This window comes from Salmo salar, chromosome 14 (genome assembly GCF_965601325.2).
Source record: "Salmo salar chromosome 14, fSalSal1, whole genome shotgun sequence".
Lineage (NCBI taxonomy): Eukaryota > Metazoa > Chordata > Actinopteri > Salmoniformes > Salmonidae > Salmo > Salmo salar.
This window is the reverse complement of record NC_138304.1, coordinates 31679495-31704742: the sequence shown is the minus strand read 5'-3', so window position 1 is coordinate 31704742 and position 25248 is coordinate 31679495. Positions and strand designations below refer to the sequence as shown.

The 25248-nt window shown below is 44.9% G+C and overlaps 1 protein-coding gene across 1 annotated transcript in view; it reads right to left on the bottom strand.

Moving 5' to 3' along the window:
* Positions 1–25248, bottom strand: part of LOC106569160 (PH domain leucine-rich repeat protein phosphatase 1) — a 79622-nt gene that overhangs the window by 14790 nt on the left and 39584 nt on the right. The window contains exons 2-6 of the mRNA XM_014140205.3: positions 11500–11696; positions 8165–8290; positions 7469–7617; positions 5090–5236; positions 596–823 (exon numbers count right to left, since the gene is read on the bottom strand). Of these exons, the coding sequence (XP_013995680.1) occupies positions 596–823; positions 5090–5236; positions 7469–7617; positions 8165–8290; positions 11500–11696 (847 nt within the window). The remainder of the gene's footprint in view (positions 1–595; positions 824–5089; positions 5237–7468; positions 7618–8164; positions 8291–11499; positions 11697–25248) is intronic.

The following is a 25248-nucleotide window of genomic DNA, read 5'->3' as shown; positions in this document are numbered from 1 at the left end:
TGTCTGTTTAGCCTGGTTCTGTCCCATACCGACTGTCTGTTTAGCCTGGTTCTGTCCCATACCGACTGTCTGTTTAGCCTGGTTCTGTCCCATACCGACTGTCTGTTTAGCCTGGTTCTGTCCCATACCGACTGTCTGTTTAGCCTGGTTCTGTTTCATACTGACTGTCTGTCTGATTTTCGACTCATACAGTATAGCTTCCTCTCAGTTTGAGTTTTGCAATAGAGAGATACTGTAACTCCAGTCAAACGTGTCTACACACGGATGGGATTATAAGCATTGTGTGATTGGATTGTGACCAAAATCAGTGAGATGAAATGTTTCCCACCAGATGTTTAGACGTGATTCCGGCTAGGTATACATTGTGATCAGATCATAAGACGCTTGGTGTTCATCTTGTGACCAAGTCTCCATGCATCTGCCATTACTGTACATGCAATGGGAAAAAAATGGGACACCAGATGGTTTGGGCTGGGTGCAAAGCCTGTTATCTGCTTGTTATGAGGAAACACTGTGACTGGAGATAGGATCTGAATAAAGAGTGCAAGAGTGTCTCTGCCTGCTTGCTTGTTTGTCTGTCTATCTAGCCGCATACCGTAGGTCGACATGTTTGAACCGGAGCAGTCTGAAGCTCTGCAGCACCAGTGTGTCCAGGCTGTTTCCAGCCATACACAGTCTCTCTATGGAGGTCAGCCGCTCCAGCACCTGGGGCACGTGGGTAAACTGGTTGAAGGACAGGCCCAGGTAGCCCAGTCTCTGGAGAGAGCCCAGCTCACTGGGTAACTCACTCAGACAGTTACCGTCCAGGAGAAACGTCTGCAGACTGAAGAGAGGGAGAGAGAAAGAGAGAGAGAGAGAGGGAGAGAGAAAGAGATGGGAGGGAGAGCATGGTGTGAGTAGACAGCACTTTAACTTCATGTGAAAAACTTCTAATGCATCAGAATGACTCTGCACACAGAAGAAGCCTTATATAGTTCAGAGAGGGCGCTGGTGCCCCAGCTTTAAAAAGTTAGGAGCACAACATAACATTTAGGAGCACCAGAAAATAATAATACATGTTTTATTTGATTGCATAAAGCCTCTATTAGGCTTATACTGTATGAATTAAAGCTACTTTTGAAGTACATGTTGTACCCTAGAATCATATGTAACCCTGTAAAGACATTTGTGTATTATAAAAAGCTCCCATTTTTATACAAAAACCTGTCATTGAAGTTACAAAATTCATTGATGGAATATTAGGTTTCTACATCGTGTACAAGCACTATTTATATATCGAGATGCATTACATTGAAAATTGAACACGGTCTCTTTAAGAAAGTCAAGTTTGTGAGTGACAATATCCAAGAGATCTGTCATTCATTAATTAATTTCCTATGACAGAGAGGAAGAGCAAAGCGAGAGGGTTAACTCTGCCCAAAATCTGTTCATGAAAATAAGTCCACGAAGTGAGCAATTTTGGTATGGAGATCGAAGAGTGTCCAATTTTGTCAACAAAACATGTAATCTCTAATTTTCTACGTGAACCTTATTTGATTGAATAGAAGTTTCGTAATGGTTAGGTTGTTACGAATGCACTGATTTAAGGGGACGTACGTGGCATTTCAGAAACTTTATATCCGAGTTGTGCTGATTGTTCACACGCGTATCTGCCCTCTCATTGGCTATATTGGTCCCACCTGATCTCGACTCCTCCCGCCTGCGGTCACACGAGTATCTTGTCAATATAATAGAACATCTTTGGCAATGATATGATGATTGGTCTCCTGAAGAAGCTATCCCACAGACTTTCTAAACCCAAAGGCGCAACATGGTGAGATTTCTAGGAACGCATAGAAACAGACAAAGCCGACCAGGTTTGAGAAGTGAAAAATTGTTCCTTGTTTATTTTCTCGAAATTTAAAAGGCACGCTAGATTCGAGACAATGTCTTAAGTTGTAGAACACATTATTACTCCAACCTTGTGAAAGTGACAAACTGACAGGTTTTAATTTTCAGGAGCTAGCTTTATATCCCCCAAAAAATATTGGTCGACCGAGAGTCGTCTGTTCTTAGGACCAATTTAAAATGTATATTTTTCCATATAGACACATCTAATGTGTTTGAATCAAATCAACTATTTGCACTGAGCTTGTCTGATGCTTTAAGCGCATTGTATGATGAAATAATTAAGACACAAATTACTTGAGGGAGTCTGACCGCAATTGATTTGATTGTGCTGGGCCGCGCTCAGACTTGCTGCGCTGTGTTAAAAAAAAATGACAGCGAGTGACTGTTACTAGCACTGGTTGTCTCTCTCCTCCATGCTGCAGCGACCACCACATTACAGCATGTCTGTGTTGTTGAAGCTGCAACATAATTACATCCATTTCTGACTGAAATGTTCTCTTACTGAAATCCCTAATTTGAGAGAACACACAATTTTGTGTAAAAAAATCTACCAAAATCCACAAAAAAATGACCATGTGCATGTTAAGTAAAATAACAACCCAGTGTTTATATTCCAGGTCAAATTAGCTGGCAAGCTAGCTTGCTACATGTCTATGAATGGTTCATATGTGTTTCGACCTGTCTCCAAATGAATATAGTTGCTTCAGAGTTCGTTTTGATATTTCAACTTCAACCTGCGTGTCCTGATCACGTCTGGTGTGGATGGACAAAATCAACGTGTAAATGGGGTCAACCCTATAACCATTAGACCCGATTGCGTTTTTCTGCGCATGAGCTTAGCTAGCCAATGTCGCCATGACATCGCCTACAAGCGTTAATGGGGATTTCTATTGAAGAAGCAGTTTCTGTTCTTTCAGGAATCCCCGTCCAATGCATGGTGATCAAGTACAATCAAAAGAGCTTCATTACAAACTGTTAAGTCCCTTTTGAACACCGTTCTTCACCACATTCTGATACTAAGGTCAATCTCGCTACAGCCAGTAGGAGGCAGCATTAGCATTGAGGCGGAGAGGGCTTATTGGGGAAGCCACAGGCTGTATTCCAGATCCTTCCATCATATGAGAGAGAGGAGAGGTGCTCAGCTATGCTGCTGCTGAGAGGAAGCACGCATCACCTTATCACAGTTTCTCGCTCTCTCTCCTGTCCTAGATTAATGCCCCACTCTGAACTACTAATCACTTTTCTCTGTCAGATCATCAGACAATAACGTCTTTAATATGTATTGTATTTCATATATTTCAGATAGCCTCCTGACTGTGTCTGGAGTAGATAGAAACTGCCCCTAACCACTGATACAGGGTCAGATATGTCTTCTTCTTTAGGAGGTTAGGGGTGAGGTCATCTGATCCTAGAACTGTGGTTAAGGGTGACATCTACCCCGACATGTATGTATACTGCTCAAAAAAATAAAGGGAACACTTAAACAACACATCCTAGATCTGAATGAAAGAAATCATCTTATTAAATACTTTTTTCTTTACATAGTTGAATGTGCTGACAACAAAATTACACAAAAATAATCAATGGAAATCCAATTTATCAACCCATGGAGGTCTGGATTTGGAGTCACACTCAAAATGAAAGTGGAAAACCACACGACAGGCTGATCCAACTTTAATGTAATGTCCTTAAAACAAGTCAAAATGAGGCTCAGTAGTGTGTGTGGCCTCCACGCGCCTGTATGACCTCCCTACAATGCCTGGGCATGCTCCTGATGAGGTGGCGGATGGTCTCCTGAGGGATCTCCTCCCAGACCTGGACTAAAGCATCCGCCAACTCCTGGACAGTCTGTGGTGCAACGTGGCGTTGGTGGATGGAGCGAGACATGATGTCCCAGATGTGCTCAATTGGATTCAGGTCTGGGGAACAGGCGGGCCAGTCCATAGCATCAATGCCTTCCTCTTGCAGGAACTGCTGACACACTCCAGCAACATGAGGTCTAGCATTGTCTTGCATTAGGAGGAACCCAGGGCCAACCGCACCAGCATATGGTCTCACAAGGGGTCTGAGGATCTCATCTCGGTACTTAATGGCAGTCAGGCTACCTCTGGCGAGCACATGGAGGGCTGTGCGGCCCCCCCCAAAGAAATGCCACCCCACACCATGACTGACCCACCGCCAAACCGGTCATGCTGGAGGATGTTGCAGGCAGCAGAACGTTCTCCACGGCGTCTCCAGACTCTGTCACGTCTGTCACGTGCTCAGTGTGAACCTGCTTCCATCTGTGAAGAGCACAGGGCGCCAGTGGCGAATTTGCCAATCTTGGTGTTCTCTGGCAAATGCCAAACGTCCTGCACGGTGTTGGGCTGTAAGCACAACCCCCACCTGTGGACGTCGGGCCCTCATACCACCCTCATGGAGTCTGTTTCTGACCGTTTGAGCAGACAAATGCACATTTGTGGCCTGCTGGAGGTCATTTTGCAGGGCTCTGGCAGTGCTTCTCCTGCTCCTCCTTGCACAAAGGCGGAGGTAGCGGTCCTGCTGCTGGGTTGTTGCCCTCCTACGGCCTACTCCACGTCTCCTGATGTACTGGCCTGTCTCCTGGTAGCGCCTCCATGCTCTGGACACTACGCTGACAGACACAGCAAACCTTCTGCACAGCTCGCATTAATGGGCCATCCTGGATGAGCTGCACTACCTGAGCCACTTGTGTGGGTTGTAGACTCCGTTTCATGCTACCACTAGAGTGAAAGCACCGCCAGCATTCAAAAGTGACCAAAACATTAGCCAGGAAGCATAGGAACTGAGAAGTGGTCTGTGGTCCCCACCTGCAGAACCACTCCTTTATTGGGGGTGTCTTGCTAATTGCCTATAATTTCCACCTGTTGTCTATTCCATTTGCACAACAGCATGTGAAATGTATTGTCAATCAGTGTTGCTTCCTAAGTGGACAGTTTGATTTCACAGAAGTGTGATTGACTTGGAGTTACATTGTGTTGTTTAAGTGTTCCCTTTATTTTTTTGAGCAGTGTATATTCCCCCTCTGACCCCTTGTATATGTGTCCCAAATATCACCCCATTAAGTTAACTCTGCAGGCTCTGGTCTGAAGCAGAACACACTATGGTATATAGGGTGCCACGGGAAGCAGCCTGTGTCTCTGCATATGCCCCTGACCCCTAGACACTTCCTGAATCTTACTTGGTCATGGATCCCACAGCTTGTTCAACATTGGTCAGGTAGTTACAGCTGAGGTTGACCTCGGTGAGGGTGGAGATGTCACAGATGGCCACTGGGAACTGACCCAGCTGGTTATTAGACAGGTTGAGGCTCCGCAGACGAGAGAACCTGGCAGAAAGAGAGATATAGAACAGAGGGATGGTGGTGAGAGGAGAGCGATAGAGAGATGTGGGTAGAGAAAGAAGAGTCAGTGGCCTGACTCAACAATTGAAAGGAAAATAGAAACAGAACCTTCAGCACATCATAGTGGAAACCTTCAAATTGTCATGTTGAGAACAAGGAGAGCGGGTGTGGTCAGTAGCAACATCAGAGGCAAGTGGCATTTGGCTTTGTGTCCTATAGTAGATGAGTGACCTTCAGTGGAGTCATCCTTAGGGGACAGGGGAGGATGCATAACCCGCCCCTCATGGGCCGTTTGCCATGTTAGCATCAAAGCTGATAACCTCACAGACAAGTCTGCTGCCTTTTAGTCTGGTAATGCATTCAATTGCTCACACACCCACAAACAAATACACACACATGCTCGCAGGCAGGCAGACCCTTCGTCATTTGTTAGGAGGAAAAGGGAAGCTAGATGACAGGGGTACAGATTAGCATGGCCATTTAATTCCAGCTAAGTGAGGGAGGCCAGGAGGCTGGGACACAGAGAGAGAGAGAGAGAGAGAGAGAGAGAGAGAGAGAGAGGACTGTGTTGATTCATCATCTCACACCATCTATTTTCATTACTTCATCGCTACCATTCCTCTCTCTCTCTCCACTATTGTATATACCACACGCATTAGTACAAAACTGTCTGTGTTCTGACCAGCAGGGATGCTCTGTAGCAATTAAGCTCTCATACATAAACAACCACATATTTTTAGCTACAAACTAGCAGCTTTTCATCTGTCATGTCTGTCTTTTAAATGGTAATTATCCCCAGATCATTATGATATGCCAGAGCCTCATTTCATCTTGAACCTGTTGGTCCTGGCACATACAGACGTTCTCTCATCATTTGATCACTCTGTTGTTAGAGAATTTTCACGTGTAACAGGAAATGCAAACTTGTAGTATATTAAAGGCTGCTAAAGTTTCTAATTTCCACTTAAATGTCAGACTTGATTTGCCCTAACATAAATGTATCAACCCCTACAAAAATGTCCATGAGTTATTAGCCACCTAATAATTCACATTTCCTGTTGCTGCATGATTATTTTCCCGCTGTGAGAAGCTGGTCAAATGAAGAGAGAAAATGTGTATTCAGAGTCGGAAGGGCAAATGCACACACTACTCTAATTGGCAATGATCAAACTGTTTCAAGATTCTCCAGGCCCCAATTCTGCACTCTTCAACCAACCTCTCTTACACACACACACACACACACACACACACACACACACACACACACACACACACACACACACACACACACACACACACACACACACACACACACACACACACACACACACACACACACACACACACTGCCCCACTCTGCTCTTCTCAGAGTACAAGGACACGCACGTGCAGTTAAATGGCAAATCATCTTCTGGCTAGGATCCTAAAATGGGCCGTGACTGGTGTGTGCGCACACACACTGTACAGTACGTCTTGGCTGTATGCTTTAATCTGGGGCTAGCCACTGCCGAGTCTGTTCCGGTTTTCAGGGGAAATGGAAAGAGACCCTGGACGTGACTTTGGCTTTTGGACGTTAACGAGATGACACTCCATTTTAACTCCTTCTTCACATTTACTGGATTGGTTGGACAGTGCAGAACCTTCCCAGACATTATTTTCTTCACGTCAAGACCAGTATATGGGGGATCTACTTTCAGGCGTTTCTTTTATGCAAACTATGTTAGGTTAATCTGGGGCCAGATGGTGCCCTCTGAGGAGTACTGAGCGGGAGAGTGAAGGAGGGAGGCAGGCCATATTAAAAAACCTCCCTGCAGAGGCAGACAGGTCTGGGCTACTCTAGTAGACAAACCAACCCAACTAGGCCCTGTCCTGACCAACCCAGCTCAGGCCAGCCTTGCTCAGGCCAGCCTTACCCTGCCCAGCTCCACTAGGCCTTGTCCTAAGCCAACTGACACTTCCCTGCTCACTGACTGACACTACCCTATTCATTCATCTTAAGCCCAGCACTATTCTGACAATTCCACTCCAATTTAGGCTAGTCCAGTCTAGTCGAGCACAGTCTAACTCCAGGCCTACCTTATTGTGGCCCAGCCAGACCATGCTATACTCAGATCCGTCAAGGCAGTGCAACCTTACCAGGCCAAGCCTGGTACCAGGCCATGAAACCCATCTCATATAATTCCAGCCCAGACCTTTCCCCTGGATGGTACCACCTACCTCTGTAGCTGGTGTAGACGGTGGTCTGTGGGGAGGAAGTTGTGTTTGAGGTTGAGATGGGTGAGGTCCTGGCTGTAGAAGAGGTTGGGAGGCAGCTGCTCCAGACTGCAGCAGGACAGGTCCACAGAGTTGATCCTCTGGGACACCATCTGACCCACCGGGGGAGGGGATGGAAAGAAAGGGAAACCTGGTGTCAAACATGATTATCTCGACTGCTGGGATGTGTGTGTCAAGCTTTTTAAAATGAAAGTCAGGAAGTCAACCGTGAGTGAGACAGGACCCAACAGGCCACATACTATCTACTGCACATCTACTGCTATCTGTCATAGTGGCCCATCCTACACCTACTGAATACTTAGTCCAGTTCCACAATACTCCCCTTACCTCCGTACTCTATAATACTCCCCATACTGAACATGATTAACTAGCTATTCTACAGTCTGTGATTTGTGCTTGTGCCACTCCTCCTCCTAGTTCCAGGTTCTATTCTGAGTGTTCCCCTGGGCTTCCATGACATGCTCGTCCCTGATAATATTTAGAAAATAGGTTTCCTGGCTTTGGCCTACATCACTTTGGATGAGGAAGAGGAGAGATCATGAGAGAGTGAGAAAATATATGTTAGACCTCTGGAAGCTATTGTGCATCTCATATTGTGCCACTCAGAGCTGTACTCTTCTGCACACTGTGTGAATGTACCTTGGCTGCGTGTCTGTGCCAGCGCAGGTGTTCAGTGAAGCTGTCAAAGCTGACATAGTAGGTCTGGCTCTGGGGCCCTGCTGAGCTGAACGCCAGGGAGTGGCTGTGCTTCTTCACCTCCTCCACCTGCACATTGGGGCAAGAGAAAACACACACACACACCTTCAGGGTAAGACATACAGCTGAATTCGGAAGTTTACATACACTTAGGTTGGAGTCATTAAAACTCATTTTTCAACCACTCCACAAATTTCTTGTTAACAAACTATAGTTTTGGCAAGTCGGTTAGGACATCTACTTGTGCATGACACAAGTCATTTTCCCAAAAATTGTTTACAGACAGATTATTTAACTTATAATTCCCTGTATCACAATTCCAGTAGGTCAGAAGTTTACATACACTAAGTTGACTGTACCTTGAAACAGCTTGGAAAATTCCAGCAAATTATGTCATGGCTTTAGAAGCTTTTGATAGGCTAATTGACATCATTTGAGTCAATTGGAGGTGTACCTGTGGATATATTTCAAGGCCTACCTTCAAACTCACTGCCTCTTTGCTTGACATCATGGGAAAATCAAAAGAAATCAGCCAAGACCTCAGAAACAAATTGCAGACCTCCACAAGTCTGGTTCATCCTTGGAAGCAATTTTCAAAACGCCTGAAGGTACCACGTTCATCTGTACAAACAATAGTATGCCAGTATAAACACCATGGGACCACGCAGCTGTCATACCGCTCAGGAAGGAGACACGTTCTGTCTCCTAGAGATTAACGTACTTTGGTGCGAAAAGTGCAAATCAATCCCAGAACAACAGCAAAGGACCTTGTGAAGATGCTGAAGGAAACGGGTACAAAAGTATCTATTTCCACAGTAAAACGACTCCTATATCGACATAACCTGAAAGGCCGCTCAGCAAGGAAGAAGCCACTGCTCCAAAACCAACATAAAAAAACAAGACTACGGTTTGCAACTGCACATGGGGACAAAGATCGTACTTTTTGGAGAAATGTCCTCTGGAGTGATGAAACAAAAATGTAACTGTATGGCCATAATGACCATCGTTATGTTTGGAGGAAAAAGGGGGAGGATGGGGGTGGCAGCATCATGTTGTGGGGATGATTTGCTGCAGGAGGGACTGGTGCACTTCACAAAATAGATGGCATCATGAGGAGGAACAATTATGTGGATATATTGAAGCAACATCTCAAGACATCAGTCAGGAAGTTAAAGCTTGGTCGCAAATGGGTCTTCCAAATGGATAATGACCCCAAGCATACTTCCAAAGTTGTGGCAAAATGGCTTAAGGACAACAAAGTCAAGGTATTGGAGTGGCCATCACAAAGCCCTGACCTCAATCCTATAGAAAATGTGTGGGCAGAACTGAAAAAGCGTGTGAAAGCAAGGAGGCCTACAAACCTGACTCAGTTACACCAGCTCTGTCAGGAGGAATGGGCCAAAATTCACCCAACTTATTGTGGGAAGCTTGTGGAAGGCTACCCAAAATGTTTGACCCAAGTTAAACAATTTAAAGGCAACACTACCAAATACTAATTGAGTGTATGTCAACTTCTGACCCACTGGGAATGTGATGAAAGAAATAAAAGCTGAAATAAATAATTCTCTCTACTATTATTCTAACATTTAACATTCTTAAAATAAAGTGGTGATCCTACTGACCTAAGACATGGAATCTTTACTAGGATTAGATGTCAGGAATTGTGAAAAACGGAGTTTAAATGTATTTGGCTAAGGTGTATGTAAACTTCCGACTTCAACTGTACACTCAATGTAAGATAAACAGAAGATGAACAGACATTTGTATAACCATTGGCTGAAAACAAATAGAGTTAGACAAGACATAAGACAACACACACCCCTTTTAGGTTTAGACACACAAGATAAACACATCTTTAGGGCCACTGACTGAACAAAGAACACACGCACAGACGCCCACACTTTGAGGTAGAGATCATTTGTGTGACTGTTCTTGTCTATCAGTGTTTTGTTATTTGTCATGTTTTTTTGTGGACCGGAGGAAGATCCGAATAAACCAATAATAACCCAGGGACTTTTCAGTAGACCAGAAAATCCCTATTTTTGAATCTCTTCTATGTTACAGATCATAGTTCAATTTAGTGACATCAGCAGCAGGGATTAAATGTTCATATTAAATGGCCTTAGTCTGCAATTTTCCGTCAAGCGTAAATATAGACACACACGAACATGTATGCACATGCAGATAGGATTTTAATTGCACGCACGCACGCACGCACGCACGCACGCACGCACGCACGCACGCACGCACGCACGCACGCACGCACGCACGCACGCACGCACGCACGCACGCACGCACGCACGCACGCACGCACGCACGCACGCACGCACGCACGCACGCACGCACGCACGCACGCACGCACGCACGCACGCACGCACGCACGCACGCACGCACGCACGCACGCACGCACGCACACACACACACACACACACACACACACACACACACACACACACACACACACACACACACACACACACACACACACACACACACACACACACACACACACACACACACACACACACACACACACACACACACACACACACACACACACACACACACACACACACACACACACACACACACACACACAGTGGAGGTGAATGGTGATCTAGAGGTTGTGTCTTGTGCATGACATGATGTTTGAGCTGTGGAGGGATGTGGACAGTCCTTTGTATAGCTAGCTACAGTGTGAGGTAGGCTGATCGAAAGACTCTTTCAGGAGGGGCCTTAGGGCTTATTCAATGGGCCTGTCTATCCTTTCCTGCTGCTGATACACAGCCATAAAGCCATAAAGGGATAACAGTCATTAACCAACGGCTACCTCCCTAATTCCCCTTTTGGAATGAGAAATGCCAAGCCAGAAAATGTATTTATAGGGATCCAGCCTAAACTAGGCAGAACCACAATAAGACTTTTACATTGGAAGACAAGGTGAATAGGCTGAGAATCAATTGAGGGTATAGAGTACTTCATCATGTGGGGAAAACAGATAAGAAATAAGACGTTGGAAGAGTTAACATTGATTTGCAATGATGGCTTATTGGCCCTTCACCAGGATTCTGTCCCTGAGTTGATTAAAGACTGTTGATTTATCTCTATGATTGCACACTGATGACACAAGAATGAAGACAAATGGAAATGGAATAGGAAAGTTGGTGATGACACAGTAAAGGGAGATTTGTTGAAACTTTGTGATTCTACTGAATGGGTATGTCTATTCTAATTCTATTTCTATGGTGTCAGTAACAGCAGTCCGTGTCTTACTGTACCTTTCCTCCGATGAGGGGCAGGATGTGCATCTTGCCCGTGTGGCTGTCTTTGACGGAGGAGACGATGAGGCAGGTGCCACACAGGATGACCTGGCGTCTGGTCCACCGGTTTACTGGTAGCAGGAGTTTCCCTTTGCGGACATTATAGTTCCCCGACAGCTGCACACGCTCCGAGCTCTCAATGATGTGAGGCTTCCCTGGAACATACACAAGGAGAGGGAGTTAGCATAGTTAGCATCCAGCTAACTTAAAACACAGGTGAGGGGGATACAGTTAGCATTGTTAGCATCCAGCTAACTCAAACAGGCCAGTAGCACAGAGACCTGAGTACTGCCTCAGTACCTAAAGTATCTATTAGCCTGATGCTAATAAAGTGACATAGTAATAATTTATTACTATAAAGAAAAATAATAATTATAATTTTGTGTATGTATGTACATACAGTACATAGAATATACACTGAGTGTACAAAACATTAAGGACACCTGCTCTTTCCATGACATAGACTGACCAGGTGAATCCAGGTGAAAGCTATGACCCCTTATTGATGTCACTTGTTAAATCCACTTCAATCAGTGTAGATAAAGGAGAGGAGACAGGTTAAAGAAGGATGTTTAAGCCTTGAGACATGGATTGTGTATGCGTGCCATTCAGAGGTTGAATGGGCAAGACAAAATATTTAAGTGCCTTTGAACGGAGTATGGTAGTAGGTGCCACTGTTTTGTCTCAAGAACATCAACGCTGCTGGGTTTTTCACACTCAACAGTTCCCATGTGTATCAAGAATGGTCCACCACCTTAAGGACATCCAGCCAACTTGTCACAACTGTGGGAAGCATTGGAGTCAACGTGGGCCAGCATCCCTGTGGAACGCTTTCGACACCTTGTAGAGTCCATGGCCCGACTAATTGAGGCTGTAAAAAAGGTATGCCACTCAATATTAGGAAGGTGTCCTTAATGTTTTGTACACTCAGTATATATTCTCAGTGTTTTTACTCTGTATTTACTCTGTACTCTCTAAGCACACAGTCAACACTGAGATATGAATAGTTTAATAGTGTAGCAGCCTAGAGCTCAGCACACAGTCAACACAACGCTGGGTTAGCATAAGCACTAAACACAGTCAGCAGCATAAAGACTGACTGAGGCCACCCTCTGTTAGCATTTGGCGCTGAATAGCTTTTCCCCCCCAACAGTGATAGTCAGATTATAGATCGGATGATGACAGGTGCTCTCCTCTACTTCAACACTAATTTGTTCTATCAGTCTTTATTCCCTTCATAAATCCATTCATCTGTTCATTTCCCCCCGTGACTCTCTTGCTCTCATAGAAAAAGGGTTCTGTATAAAGGGTTCTAAGAGGGGAAAGGCTAGAGAGAGATGGTAGTGTCATACTACAAGGTAAGTACTAACTAAGTACCAGGACAAGCTCTTACAGCTTTGAATAATTCAACTCAGGTCTCTTACATGCTGGCTAACACAGGAGGCTGCAGTACAGACTCATAATGTGTTATGTATTGTACATATGTAGTGGTAGAGTAGTGTGTAATAATGTGTTATGTATTGTAGATATGTAGTGGTAGATTAGTGTGTAATAATGTGTTATGTATTGTACATATGTAGTGGTAGATTAGTGTGTAATAATGTGTTATGTATTGTAGATATGTAGTGGTAGAGTAGTGTGTAATAATGTGTTATGTATTGTAGATATGTAGTGGTAGAGTAGTGTGTAATAATGTGTTATGTATTGTTTTATTGGATGTTATTGTGATTGGACCCCAGGATTCAGAATAAAAAACATATATAAATACTGAAGTAGCCTTGATTTTGTCAGAGATCAAAGGGAACATTAAAGGTATTAGAATATTCAAACTAAGGTTGAAAAATGCATTCACTGAGGAAGAGCTCATGTTCTGAAAAACAAACTATGAGAAAAGGGCAAAATAGTTTGAATAATGAGCTACTATGATGAGCATGTTTCCCCTCGGCATCATTACTATTCAGTGACCTTATCAAAGAATTGAGTTCTCGTTTTCAGGCTCAAATCAAATCAATAACCTACTTTGCAAATGGACATCTGCCTGGTAAAATACTGAGCATGTGGTAAAGTACAATACAGAGGTAGTGTTCCAGTAACTGGGGTGGCAGGTAGCCTAGTGTTTAGAGCATTGGACTAGTAACCGAAAGGTTGCAAATTCGAATCCCCGAGCTGACAAGGTACAAATCTGTCGTTCTGCCCCTGAACAAGGCAGTAACCCACTGTTCCTAGGCCGTCATTGAAAATAAGAATTTGTTCTTAACTGACTTGCCTAGTTAAATAAAGGTAAAATAAATAACTCACTAGCTGGGGTTTACAGGTCAGAAGTGAGATGCTGTGATACAGTACAACCCAGTTCATTTTCATTATTGAGCTTTCGAGCGGGATGAGACATTGCTGGAATAAACAAATGATTTATCAGCTTTAGACTCAATGTCACACGGTCAATCTCACTGTACTTAGGGCTTTACTGGAACACTTTCTCTTGCACATACGCATATGTGAAAACACACACAAACAACCCAAACCTCACACACACCCTATACACTCATGCTCAACACACAAAAACACAGTCCCCACCCGACGCAAGTACTCACTCACTCTGATTCAGTGACGGTGGTAAACCGTCTCCATGTGCATCAGAGGTGTATTGTGGGTCTGTCTGTGTGTAGACCAGACCACTACTCTGGCTGTGTGGGGCTCCCATGTGAGCATAGTGTTTACATGGGGTCCAGGAGTGGAAACATCTTCTTGACATCACCGTTGGTGGAGGACAATATGCTAATTCAGTGGTCGCATTTAGTCTCATGCTGGAATTAAACCTACAACCCTGGTGGTGCAAGAACCATGCTCCAACCAACTGAGCCATCGGAGCAAGGACAACCGCTTCACCCGGACTGTGTGTTTCTTGTCCAGGGCCAGGAGTCTATTCAACTGAAAGGTAGACCTTGGTGATGGAAGCAATGCAGAGGATGTGTAGGGTTCAGGTCAAAAGGACACTAAGGCCTTGGTTTTGTGTGGATGTTTCTAGGAGTCTGTTGAAGTGCTTTGGGACACGTGTGTGTGTGTGTGTGTGTGTGTGTGTGAGTAGGGAGTGGTGTGTGTTTGGGGTGTTTGTTGATGGCTTCCTTCCCCAAGCTCAGGAAAGGCCTTCGTTTCCTCTTTCCAGCCCAACACACACTAACTTCAAGACCCTTGGCCAAACCCTACCTCGACTCACAATACGGCAAATCCAGACACATATTCATGCCTTGTATGGCAGAAAGCATGGTAATGCAGCGAGGTTTTAGCTAATCCTAGATCTTACCCGGTAACAACTTCTCATATTTAAGTGTGTAAGCCCCTCCCCTGTGTGATAACCAGGCCACTTCCCTTACCACCGCTCCTCCTCACTACAGACTATAATCAGGCTGACCTGCTAATGAAACAAGACACTGCAGCACAGACACCACCACCACAGGCCCACATTACACACACACCTGGCTCGGTGGGTGGGAATGACAACAAGCCCCACTTACTTACAATGAATGCTATGGTGCTGTGGACTGGGACAGATGAGAAATGTATTGGTAAAGTAGTGTAGAGGAGGGTTTGTGTTCAGGCTATAACTGTCTCCTGCTGCCAGATCTTGGCTGCCTCTTACAGCTGGTTGCATCCCAAATGGCACCCTATTCCCTATATAGTGCCCTGGTCAAAAGTAGTGCACTATTGTGGGAATAGGGTGCCATTTGTGATGCGTCCTCCTGTATGAGATTGATATGATCTGAGGTGTTGTATCAAGGCCTTTCTCACTGCTGAGGAGCTGGAGAGGGACATCCTCTGTCCTCCTATATGAGATTGATATGATCTGAGGGGTTGTATCGAGGCCTTTCTCACTGCTGAGGAGCTGGAGAGGGACATCCTCTGTCCTCCTATATGAGATTGATATGATCTGAGGGGTTGTATCGAGGCCTTTCTCACTGCTGAGGAGCTGGAGAGGGACATCCTCTGTCCTCCTATATGAGATTGATATGATCTGAGGGGTTGTATCGAGGCCTTTCTCACTGCTGAGGAGCTGGAGAGACGCATCACTGTCGAAGAGTGTTCAGAATAATACAGCTACTGTAGTGCTTCATTCAGAGGCTTTTTATTATCATCAAATTACGTTTGACTGTTGTTTTCCACCACTGACAGTGAAAAGGAGTAATGAGATTTTTAAGAAAGAGAGGAAGTGAGTAACAGCCAACATATGAGGGAGAGAGAAAAAGAGATCATCAGGCATCAAAGCCAAAGGAACTGAATAACAATAAGAAATGCTATAGATGGAAGGAAAGAAGTATGGCAACCTACCAAAAAACAATTGGGCAACCACAAATTCAATCCCTTTTAGACAACTTCCTGGACAAAACATTTCACTGTAATAGTGAAGGTGTAGACTTGGCAGTAGAAAACATAAACAGTATATTTGACCTCTCAGCTTCCCTATCAAATCTAAGAATTTCAAACAGAACACCGATGAAAATGAACAACAATGACAAATGGTTTGATGAAGATTGCAAAAACCTAAAGAAATTAACAAACCTATCCAACCAAAAACATAAAGACCCAGAACCTGAGAATACGCCTTCACTCTGGTGAATCACAAACAATACAGAAATACACTACGGAAAATGAAGGAACAGCACATCAGAAATCAGCTCAATGTAATTGAAGAATCCATAGACTAAGCACTTCTGGAAAACACTAAACAAACAACATCCCTCTCTCCCGACACTATCAACATACAGCTGCCTAGTTATACGCTGCACCGGCAGGATAGAACAGCGGTGTCTGGTAAGACAAGGGGCGGTGGACTATGTATTTTGGTAAATAACAGCTGGTGCACAATATCTAAGGAAGTCTCGAGCTATTGCTCGCCTGAGGTAGAGTATCTCACGATAAGCTGTAGACCACACTATCTACCTAGAGAGTTTTCATCTGTATTTTTCGTACCACCACAGACTGAGGCTGGCACTAAGACAGCATTGAATGAGCTGTATTCCACCATAAGCAAACAAGAAAATGCTCACCCAGAGGCGGTGCTCCTAGTAGCCGGGGACTTTAATGCAGGGACACTTATATCCGATTTACCAAAATTCTATCAGCATATTAAATGTGCAACAGAAGTTTACATACACCTTAGCCAAATTCATTTAAACTCAGTTTTCCACAATTCCTGACATTTAATCCTAGTAAAAAATCCCTGTTTTAGGTCAGTTAGGATCACCACTTAATTTTAAGAATGTGAAATGTCAGAATAATAGTAGAGTGATTTATTTCAGCTTTTATTTCTTTCATCACATTCCCAGTGGGTCAGAAGTTTACATACACTCAATTAGTATTTGGTAGCATTGCCTTTAAATTGTTTAACTTGGGTCAAACGTTTCGGGTAACGTTAAACAAAGCTTACCACAATAAGTTGGGTGAATTTTGGCCCATTCCTCCTGACAGAGCTGATGTAACTGAGTCAGGTGTGTAGGTCTCCTTGCTTGTGTAACCGATGTGAAATGGCTAGTTAGTTAGCGGTGGTGCGCGCTAATAGCGTTTCAATCAGTGACGTCACTCGCTCTGAGACCTGAAGTGGTTGTTCCCCTTGCGTTGCAAGGGCCGCGGCTTTTGTGGCGCGATGGGTAACGATGCTTCGTGGGTGACTGTTGTTGATGTGTGCAAGGGTCCCTGGTTCGAGCCCGGGTTGGGGCGAAGAGAGGGACGGAACCTACACTGTTACATTGATGCTGTTGACCCGGATCATTGGTTGCTGCGGAAAAGGAGGAGGTCAAAAGGGGGGTGAGTGTAACCGATCTGAAATGGCTAGTTAGTTAGCGGTGGTGCGCACTAATAGCGTTTCAATCAGTGACGTCACTCGCTCTGAGACCTGAAGTGGTTGTTCCCCTTGTGTTGCAAGGGCCGTGGCTTTTGTGGCGCGATGGGTAACGATGCTTCGTGGGTGACTGTTGTTGATGTGTGCAAGGGTCCCTGGTTCGAGCCCGGTTGGGGCGAAGAGAGGGACAGAACCTACACTGTTACACTTGCACACGCTTTTTCAGTTCTGCCCACACATTTTCTATGGGATTGAGGTCAGGGCTTTGTGATGGCCACTCCAATACCTTGACTTTGTTGTCCTTAAACCATTTTGCCACAACTTTGGAGGTATGCATGGGGCCATTGTCCATTTGGAAGACACATTTGCGACCAAGCTTTAACTTCATGACTGATGTCTTGAGATGTTGCTTCAATATATCCACATAATTGTTCTTCACATCATTTTCCTCCCTCATGATGCCATCTATTTTGTGAAGTGCACCAGTCCCTCCTGCAGCAAAGCACCCCCACAACATGATGCTGCCACCCCCGTGCTTCACGGTTGGGATGGTGTTCTTCGGCTTGCAAGCCTCCCCCCTTTTTCCTCCAAACATAACGATGGTCATTATGGCCAAACAGTTCTATTTTTGTTTCATCAGACCAGAGGACATTTCCCCAAAAAGTACAATCTTTGTCCCCATGTGCAGTTGCAAAACGTAGCCTAGCTTTTTTTATGGCGGTTTTGGAGCTGTGGCTTCTTCCTTGCTGAGCGGCCTTTCAGGTTATGTCGACATAGGACTCGTTTTACTGTGGCTATAGATACTTTTGTACCGGTTTCCTCTAGCATCTTCACAAGGTCCTTTGCTGTTGTTCTGGGATTGATTTGCACCTTTCACACCAAAGTACGTTCATCTCTAGGAGACCGAATGAGTCTCCTTCCTGAGCGGTATGACGGCTGCATGGTCCCATGGTGTTTTTACTTGCGTACTATTGTTTTTACAGTTGAATGTGGTACCTTCAGGCATTTGGAAACTGCTCCCACGGATGAAACAGTCTTGTGGAGGTCTACAATCTTTTTTCTGAGGTCTTGGCTGATTTCTTTTGATTTTCCAATGATGTCAAGTAAAGAGGCACTGAGTTTGAAGGTAGGCCTTGAAATACATCCACTGATACACCTCCAATTGACTCAAATGATGTCAATTATTTTCCAAGCTGTTTCAAGGCACAGTCAACTTAGTGTATGTAAACTTCTGACATACTGGAATTGTGATACAGGGAATTATAAGTGAAATAATCTGTCTGTAAACAATTGTTGGAAAAATGACTTGTGTCATGCACAAAGTAGATGTCCTAACCTACTTGCCAAAACTATAACTTTGTTTTCAAGAAATTTGTGGAATGGTTGAAAAACGAGTTTAATGACTCCAACCTAAGTGTATGTAAACTTCCGACTTCAACTGTATATACAAAGCTCTCCCTCGCCCTCCATTTGGCAAATTTGACCATAATTCTATCCGCCTGATTCCTGCTTACAAGCAAAAATTAAAGCAGGAAGCACCAGCGACTAGATCAATAAAAAAGTGGTCAGATGAAGCAGATGCTAAGCTACAGGACTGTTCAGCTAGCACAGACTGGAATATGTTCTGGGATTCCTCTGATGGCATTGAGGAGTACACCACATGAGTTATTGGCTTCATCAATAAGTGCATCGATGAAGTCGTCCCCACAGTGACCGTACGAACATACCCCAACTAGAAGCCATGGATTACAGGCAACATCCACACTGAGCTAAAGGCTAGATCTACCGCTTTCAAGGAGCGGGACTCTAACCCGGAAGCTAATAAGATATCCCGCTATGCCCTCTGACGAACCATCAAACAGGCAAAGCTTCAATACAGGACTAAGATCGAATCGTACTACTTGTCAGATGTGGCAGCGCTTGCAAACCATTATAGACTACAAAGGGAAGCACAGCCGAGAGCTGCCCAGTGACACGAGCTTACTAGACGAGCTAAACTACTTCTACGGTCGCTTCGAGGCAAATAACACTGAAACATGCATGAGAGCACCAGCTGTTCTGGAAGACTGTGATCACGCTCTCCGCAGCCGATGTAAGACCTTAAAACAAGTCAACATTCACAAGGCCGCAGGGCCAGACAGATTACCAGGACGTGTACTGCAAGCATGCGGTGACCAACTGGCAAGTGTCTTCACTGACATTTTCAACCTCTCTCTGTCCGAGTTTGTAATACCAACATGTTTTAAGCAGACCACCATAGTCCCTGTGCCCAAGAACACTAAGGTAACCTGCCTAAATGACTACTGAACCATAGCACTCACGTCTGTAGCAATAAAGTGCTTTGAAAGGCTGGTCATGGCTCACATCAACATCATCATCATCCCCAGAAACCCGAGACCCACTCCAATTTGCATACCGCCCCAACAGATCCACAGATGATGCAATCTCTATTGCACTCCACACTGCCCTTTCCCACCTGGACAAAAGAAACGCCTATGTGAGAATGCTATTCATTGACTACAGCTCAGCGTTCAACATCATAGTGCCCTCAAAGCTCATAAATGAGCTAAGGACCCTGGGACTAAACATCTCCCTCTGCAACTGGATCCTGGACTTCCTGATGGGCCGCCCTCAGGTGGTACGGGTAGGTAACAACACATCCGCCACGCTGATCCTCAACACAGGGGCCCCTCAGGAGTGCGTGCTCAGTCCCTTCCTGTACTCTCTGTTCACTCATGACTGCATGGCCAGGCACGACTCCAACACCATCATTAAGTTTGCTGATGACAACAGTGGTACGCCTGATCACCGACAACAACGAGACAGCCTATAGGGAGGAGGTCAGAGACCTGGCTGTGTGGTGCCAGGACAACAACCACTCCCTGAACACCTAACCAAAAGGCTACCCAGACTATTTGCATTGCCCCCCTTCTTTTAGACCACTGCTTCTCTCTGTTGTAATCACCTGTGCATAGTCACTTTAATAACTCTACCTTCATGTACATATTACCTCAACTAACCAGTACCCCCCCCCCCCCCACCCCCGTATATAGTCTTGCTATTGATATTTTACTGCTGCTCTTTAATTACTTTTATTTCTTATTATTATCTGTTTTCTTAACTGCATTGTTTAGGGGCTCGTAAGTAAGCATTTCACTGTAAGGTATACACCTGTTGTATTCGGCACATGTGACTAATAAAATTTGATTTGATCACAAAAAGTTATCTATTCAAAATGGAGATGTATGGGTAAACCACTTCTCCAATCTTTTTGGCCCTATAACAAAGGACAAACAGCAAAAACATATACATGATCCAATACAAATCTTAGAATCAACTATTAAAGACAACCAGAACCCACTGGATTCTGCAATTACATTGAAAAAACTACAGGACAAAATACAACTCCTCCAACCCAACAAAGCCTGAGGTGTTGATGGTATGCTCAATGAAATGATCAACTATACAGACCACAAATTCCAATTGGCTACACTTAAACTCTTTAACATCATCCTTAGCTCTGGCATCTTCCCCAATATTTGGAACCAAGGACTGATCACCCCAATCCACAAAAGTGGAGACAAATCTGACACCAATAACTACCGTGGGATATGCATCAACAGCAACCTTGGGAAAATCCTCTGCATTATCATTAACAGCCGACTCGTACATTTCCTCAGTGAAAACAATGAACTGAGCAATGTCAAATTGGCTTTTTACCAAATTACCGTATGACAGACCACGTATTTACTCTGCCCACCCTAATTGACAAACAAACCAAAGCAAAGGCAAAATCTTCTCATGCTTTGTTGATTTCAAAAAAGCTTTTGACTCAATTTCGCATGAGGGTCTGCTATACAAATTGATGTTAAGTGTTGTTGGGGGAAAAACATGCCACATTATAAAATCCATGTACAGAAACAACAAGTGTGTGGTTAAAATTAGCAACAAAAAGAACATTTATTTCCACAGGCCATGTGGTAGACATATATATCAACAAATTGGTGAGGGCACTAGAACAGTGCAGACAAGGCAAGAAAGGCCTTCTATGCTATCAAAAAGAACATTAAATTCGACATACCAATTAGGATCTGTCTAGAAATACTTCAATCAGTTATCGAACACATCGCCCTCTATGGTTGTGAGGTCTGGGGCCCACTCACCAACCAAGGATTCAGAAAATGGGACAAAAACCCAATTGAGACTCTGCATGCAGAATTCTGCCAAAATATACTTAATGTACAACGCAAAACCCCAAATAACGCATGCAGAGCAGAAGGAGGACTATACCCACTAGTTATCAACATCCAGAAAAGAACTGTTCAATTCTACAACCACCTAAAAGGAAGCAATGCTCACACATTCCACCACAAAGCCCTCACCTACAGAGAGATTCATGTAGAGAAGAGTCCCCTCAGCCAGCTGGTTCTGGGGATCTGTTCACAAACCCAAACAGACCCCACAGAGCCCCAGGACAGAAACACATTTCCACCCAACCAAATTATGAGAAAGCAAAAAGTTAACTATTTGACACACTGAAAATAATCAAGCAAAAAAACATTGCAAATTGGAATGCTATCTGGCCCTAAACGGAGTGTACAGAGCCTAAATCAAGAAAATCCTTGCCTATGTACAGACTCAGTGAGCATAGCCTTGCTATTGAGAGAGGCCGCCATAGGCAGACCTGGCTCTCAAGAGGTGGCAGGCTATGTGCACACTGCCTGCCCACAAAATGAGGTGGATACTCATCTACACATCCTAACCTGCCAAATGTATGACCATATTAGAGACACATATTTCCCTCGGATTACACAGACCCACAAAGAATTCAAAAACAAATCAAATTTTGATAAACTCCTATATCTATTGGGTAAAATACCACAGTGTGCCATCACAGCACCTGTTGCCACAAGAAAAGGACAACCAGTGAAGAACAAACACCATTGTAAATACAACCCATATTTATGTTGATTTATTTTCCCTTTTGTACTTTAACTATTTGCACATCATTACAACACTGTATATAGACATAAAATGACATGTGAAATGTCTCTATTCCTTTGGAACTTTTGGGAGTGTAATGTTACCTGTTCATTTGTTTTATTGTTTATTTCACTATTTCACTTGCTTTATCAATGTAAACATATGTTTCCTATGCCAATAAAGCCCTTTGAATTGAGAGAGAGATGGACAGAGGGAGCAGGGCAGAGACAGACAGAGGGGCCTCCCTCTCTGTGAAGAACCGTTATCAGTGCTGGGTGTGCGCTCAGGTAGGAAACACACACACACACACACACACACACGTAGCTGTGGCGGTGGTGAAGACCATACAAGGTGACAGGATAATAGGACAATTAGCGTATGGGCCAAGGTAGTGCTATTATCCTGGCCTCCTCCCATCTGCCAGCCTGGTACAACATATTACAACCTTCCAACAACTGTGGGACAACCTTCAGGACTATCCACCATACTGCACTGTGTGTGTGTGTGTGTGTGTGTGTGTGTGTGGGGGGGCGCCTTCAGGACTATCTATCATACTGTGTGTGTGTTTGTCTGTGTCTAAGTACATAGCTAAGGAAGTTAGGGAGACACTATTGCTTTTAGGGAGTGATTTTCAACAGAGGCCTGTGACTCCACACTTTCATAGCTTCTAAAAGCCCTAATCCTTCATTAGTAGCTTCTTAATCCCCTAGACATCCTCTTTAAAAGTTCCCAGATGTTCTCGCACAAAAAGAGTCTGTACAGAGGATTTACAGGGGGTTGCCTATAATGCTAGTGTGTGTGTGTGTACGCGTGTATTTATTTTCTTTGGGAGAGCATTGACAACTGCCCCAGTCCCTCTAGGCTAGGTTGAGTGACATTTGGTTTAGTGCTCTGACAGCTCCAGTCTCCTGTCACACAGACAGAACAGCACTACAGCCAGGGAGCATCACTGTCAGCTCAGAGCGTCTCTAGACATGTTCTAGGATGCCATCCAAAAGGCCTTCCTGTTTTCCCCTTCATTTCCTCTCCTCTCCCCTGCTCCTCCCCAGTCCCCTTCAACCCCAGTCTCCCCCTCCCTCCCTCCCTCCGCTCTCCCCCTCCGCTCTCCCCTGCTCCCTCCGCTCTCCTCTCCTCCGCTCTCCTCTCCTCTTTTCCCTCCCCCGCTCCTCGCCGCTCCCCTTTTCCCTCGCCGCTCCCCTTTTCCCTCGCCGCTCCCCTCCCCTTTTCCCTCTCCGCTCTTCTGCTCCCCTCCCCTCTTCCTCCTCTCCTGCCCCCGCGCTTCCCCTCCTCCTCGTTCCTCCCCCCCGCTTCCCTCTCCTCTTCCTCCCCCCGCTTCCCTATCCTCCTCCTCCGCCCGCCTCCCTCTCCTCTTCCTCCGCTCTCCCTCCCCCGCCTCCCCGCTCTCCTCCCCCGCTTCCTTCTCCTTTTCCTCCGCTCTCCTCCCCTCTTCGCCGCTCTCCTCTTCCTCTGCTCTCCTCCTCGCCGCTCTCCTCTACTCTCCTCTTTCCGCTCCTCTCCGCTCCCCTTTCCCCTCTTCGCTCCCCTTTTCCCTCTCCGCTCTTCCGCTCCCCTTTTCCCTCTCCGCTCTTCCGCTCCCCTTTTCCCTCTCCGCTCTTCCTCTCCTCTCCTCCCCTCCCCCTGCTCCCCTCCCCCTGCTCCCCTCTCCCTCTGCTCTCTCCTCCCCTCCCCTTGCTCTCTCCTCCCCTCCCCTTGCTCTCTCCTCCCCTCTCTCTTACCACAGGAGTAGGGGACAATCTGCCATGGCACAGGTGACCATGAAACCTCCCTGTCTAATCAAGAGGACTCAAGGACAGAGGAGGATGATTAATGATTTGATGGATGTCATGGAGGAATCCTGGTGACTCAACTCAGGTCCAGCGTTTGATGAGGAAGAGACACACATATGCGCACACACACACGAAACAAATACATTTACTAGAATTGAGTACAAAGAAACAATAGATAAGCAATATACAGAAAGTTAACTTTGAAACTGTTCAAATAACATCTAGATCAACAGAACATTCACAATCAAAACATTACCCTTACAGAGTAGAGAACAGACTCCTGTTATTCCAGTGGTGTTTTCCCAGCAGGTCAGTGCACTGCCACTAGGGGCAGAATGGGGTTGAGTTCCTGCTCGGGGGACCACATGGCAGGAAGAGTGTTGTGTAGCGCTGAATAATCTTTGTTCGACTCCAGCGGTTGGCCCACTTTCCCGTTCACTGATTATTTTGTGGGTTTATTTAACAGCAATGACTTATGCACAGCAGTGGGCACAACGTGGATATCTACCACACACACACTTGGCCTCCCTAACCTGCTATCTATGTCCATTTAGAAGAAGTAGGCAGAGAAAAGGGATGTCATGCTACAGACTTCCACTTGAATTATGGCTGACTAGTGGGACTGGAGAATACACACATATGATTCTATTCTAGTTCTATTCCATCCAGAGAAAGAGGGGAAACATTAAATACCATCAGAATCAAATATAGTAGTAGTCCGTCTATAGTGCACAGTTTTTTCGCCCCTACCTACATATACAAATGACCTCAACTAACCTGTACCCCCACACATTGACTCGGCACCGGTACCCCATGTATCCTTGCTATTTTGTGTTACTTTTTATTATTTTTTACTTTAGTTTATTTGGTGAATATTTTCTTAACTCCTCTTGAACTGCACTGTCGGTTAAGGGCTTGTAAGTAAGCATTTCACAGTAAGGTGAACACTTGTTGTATTTGGCGCATGTGACAAATAAAGTTTGATTTGATTTGGCAGGGAGGCACCTTTCAGTCCCTACCTTCCTACAGCACTATTTATAATTCAAATACTGTACAAAAACATCAGATCAACCAGCTCTTTTATATACCTAATGTCTATTCTTA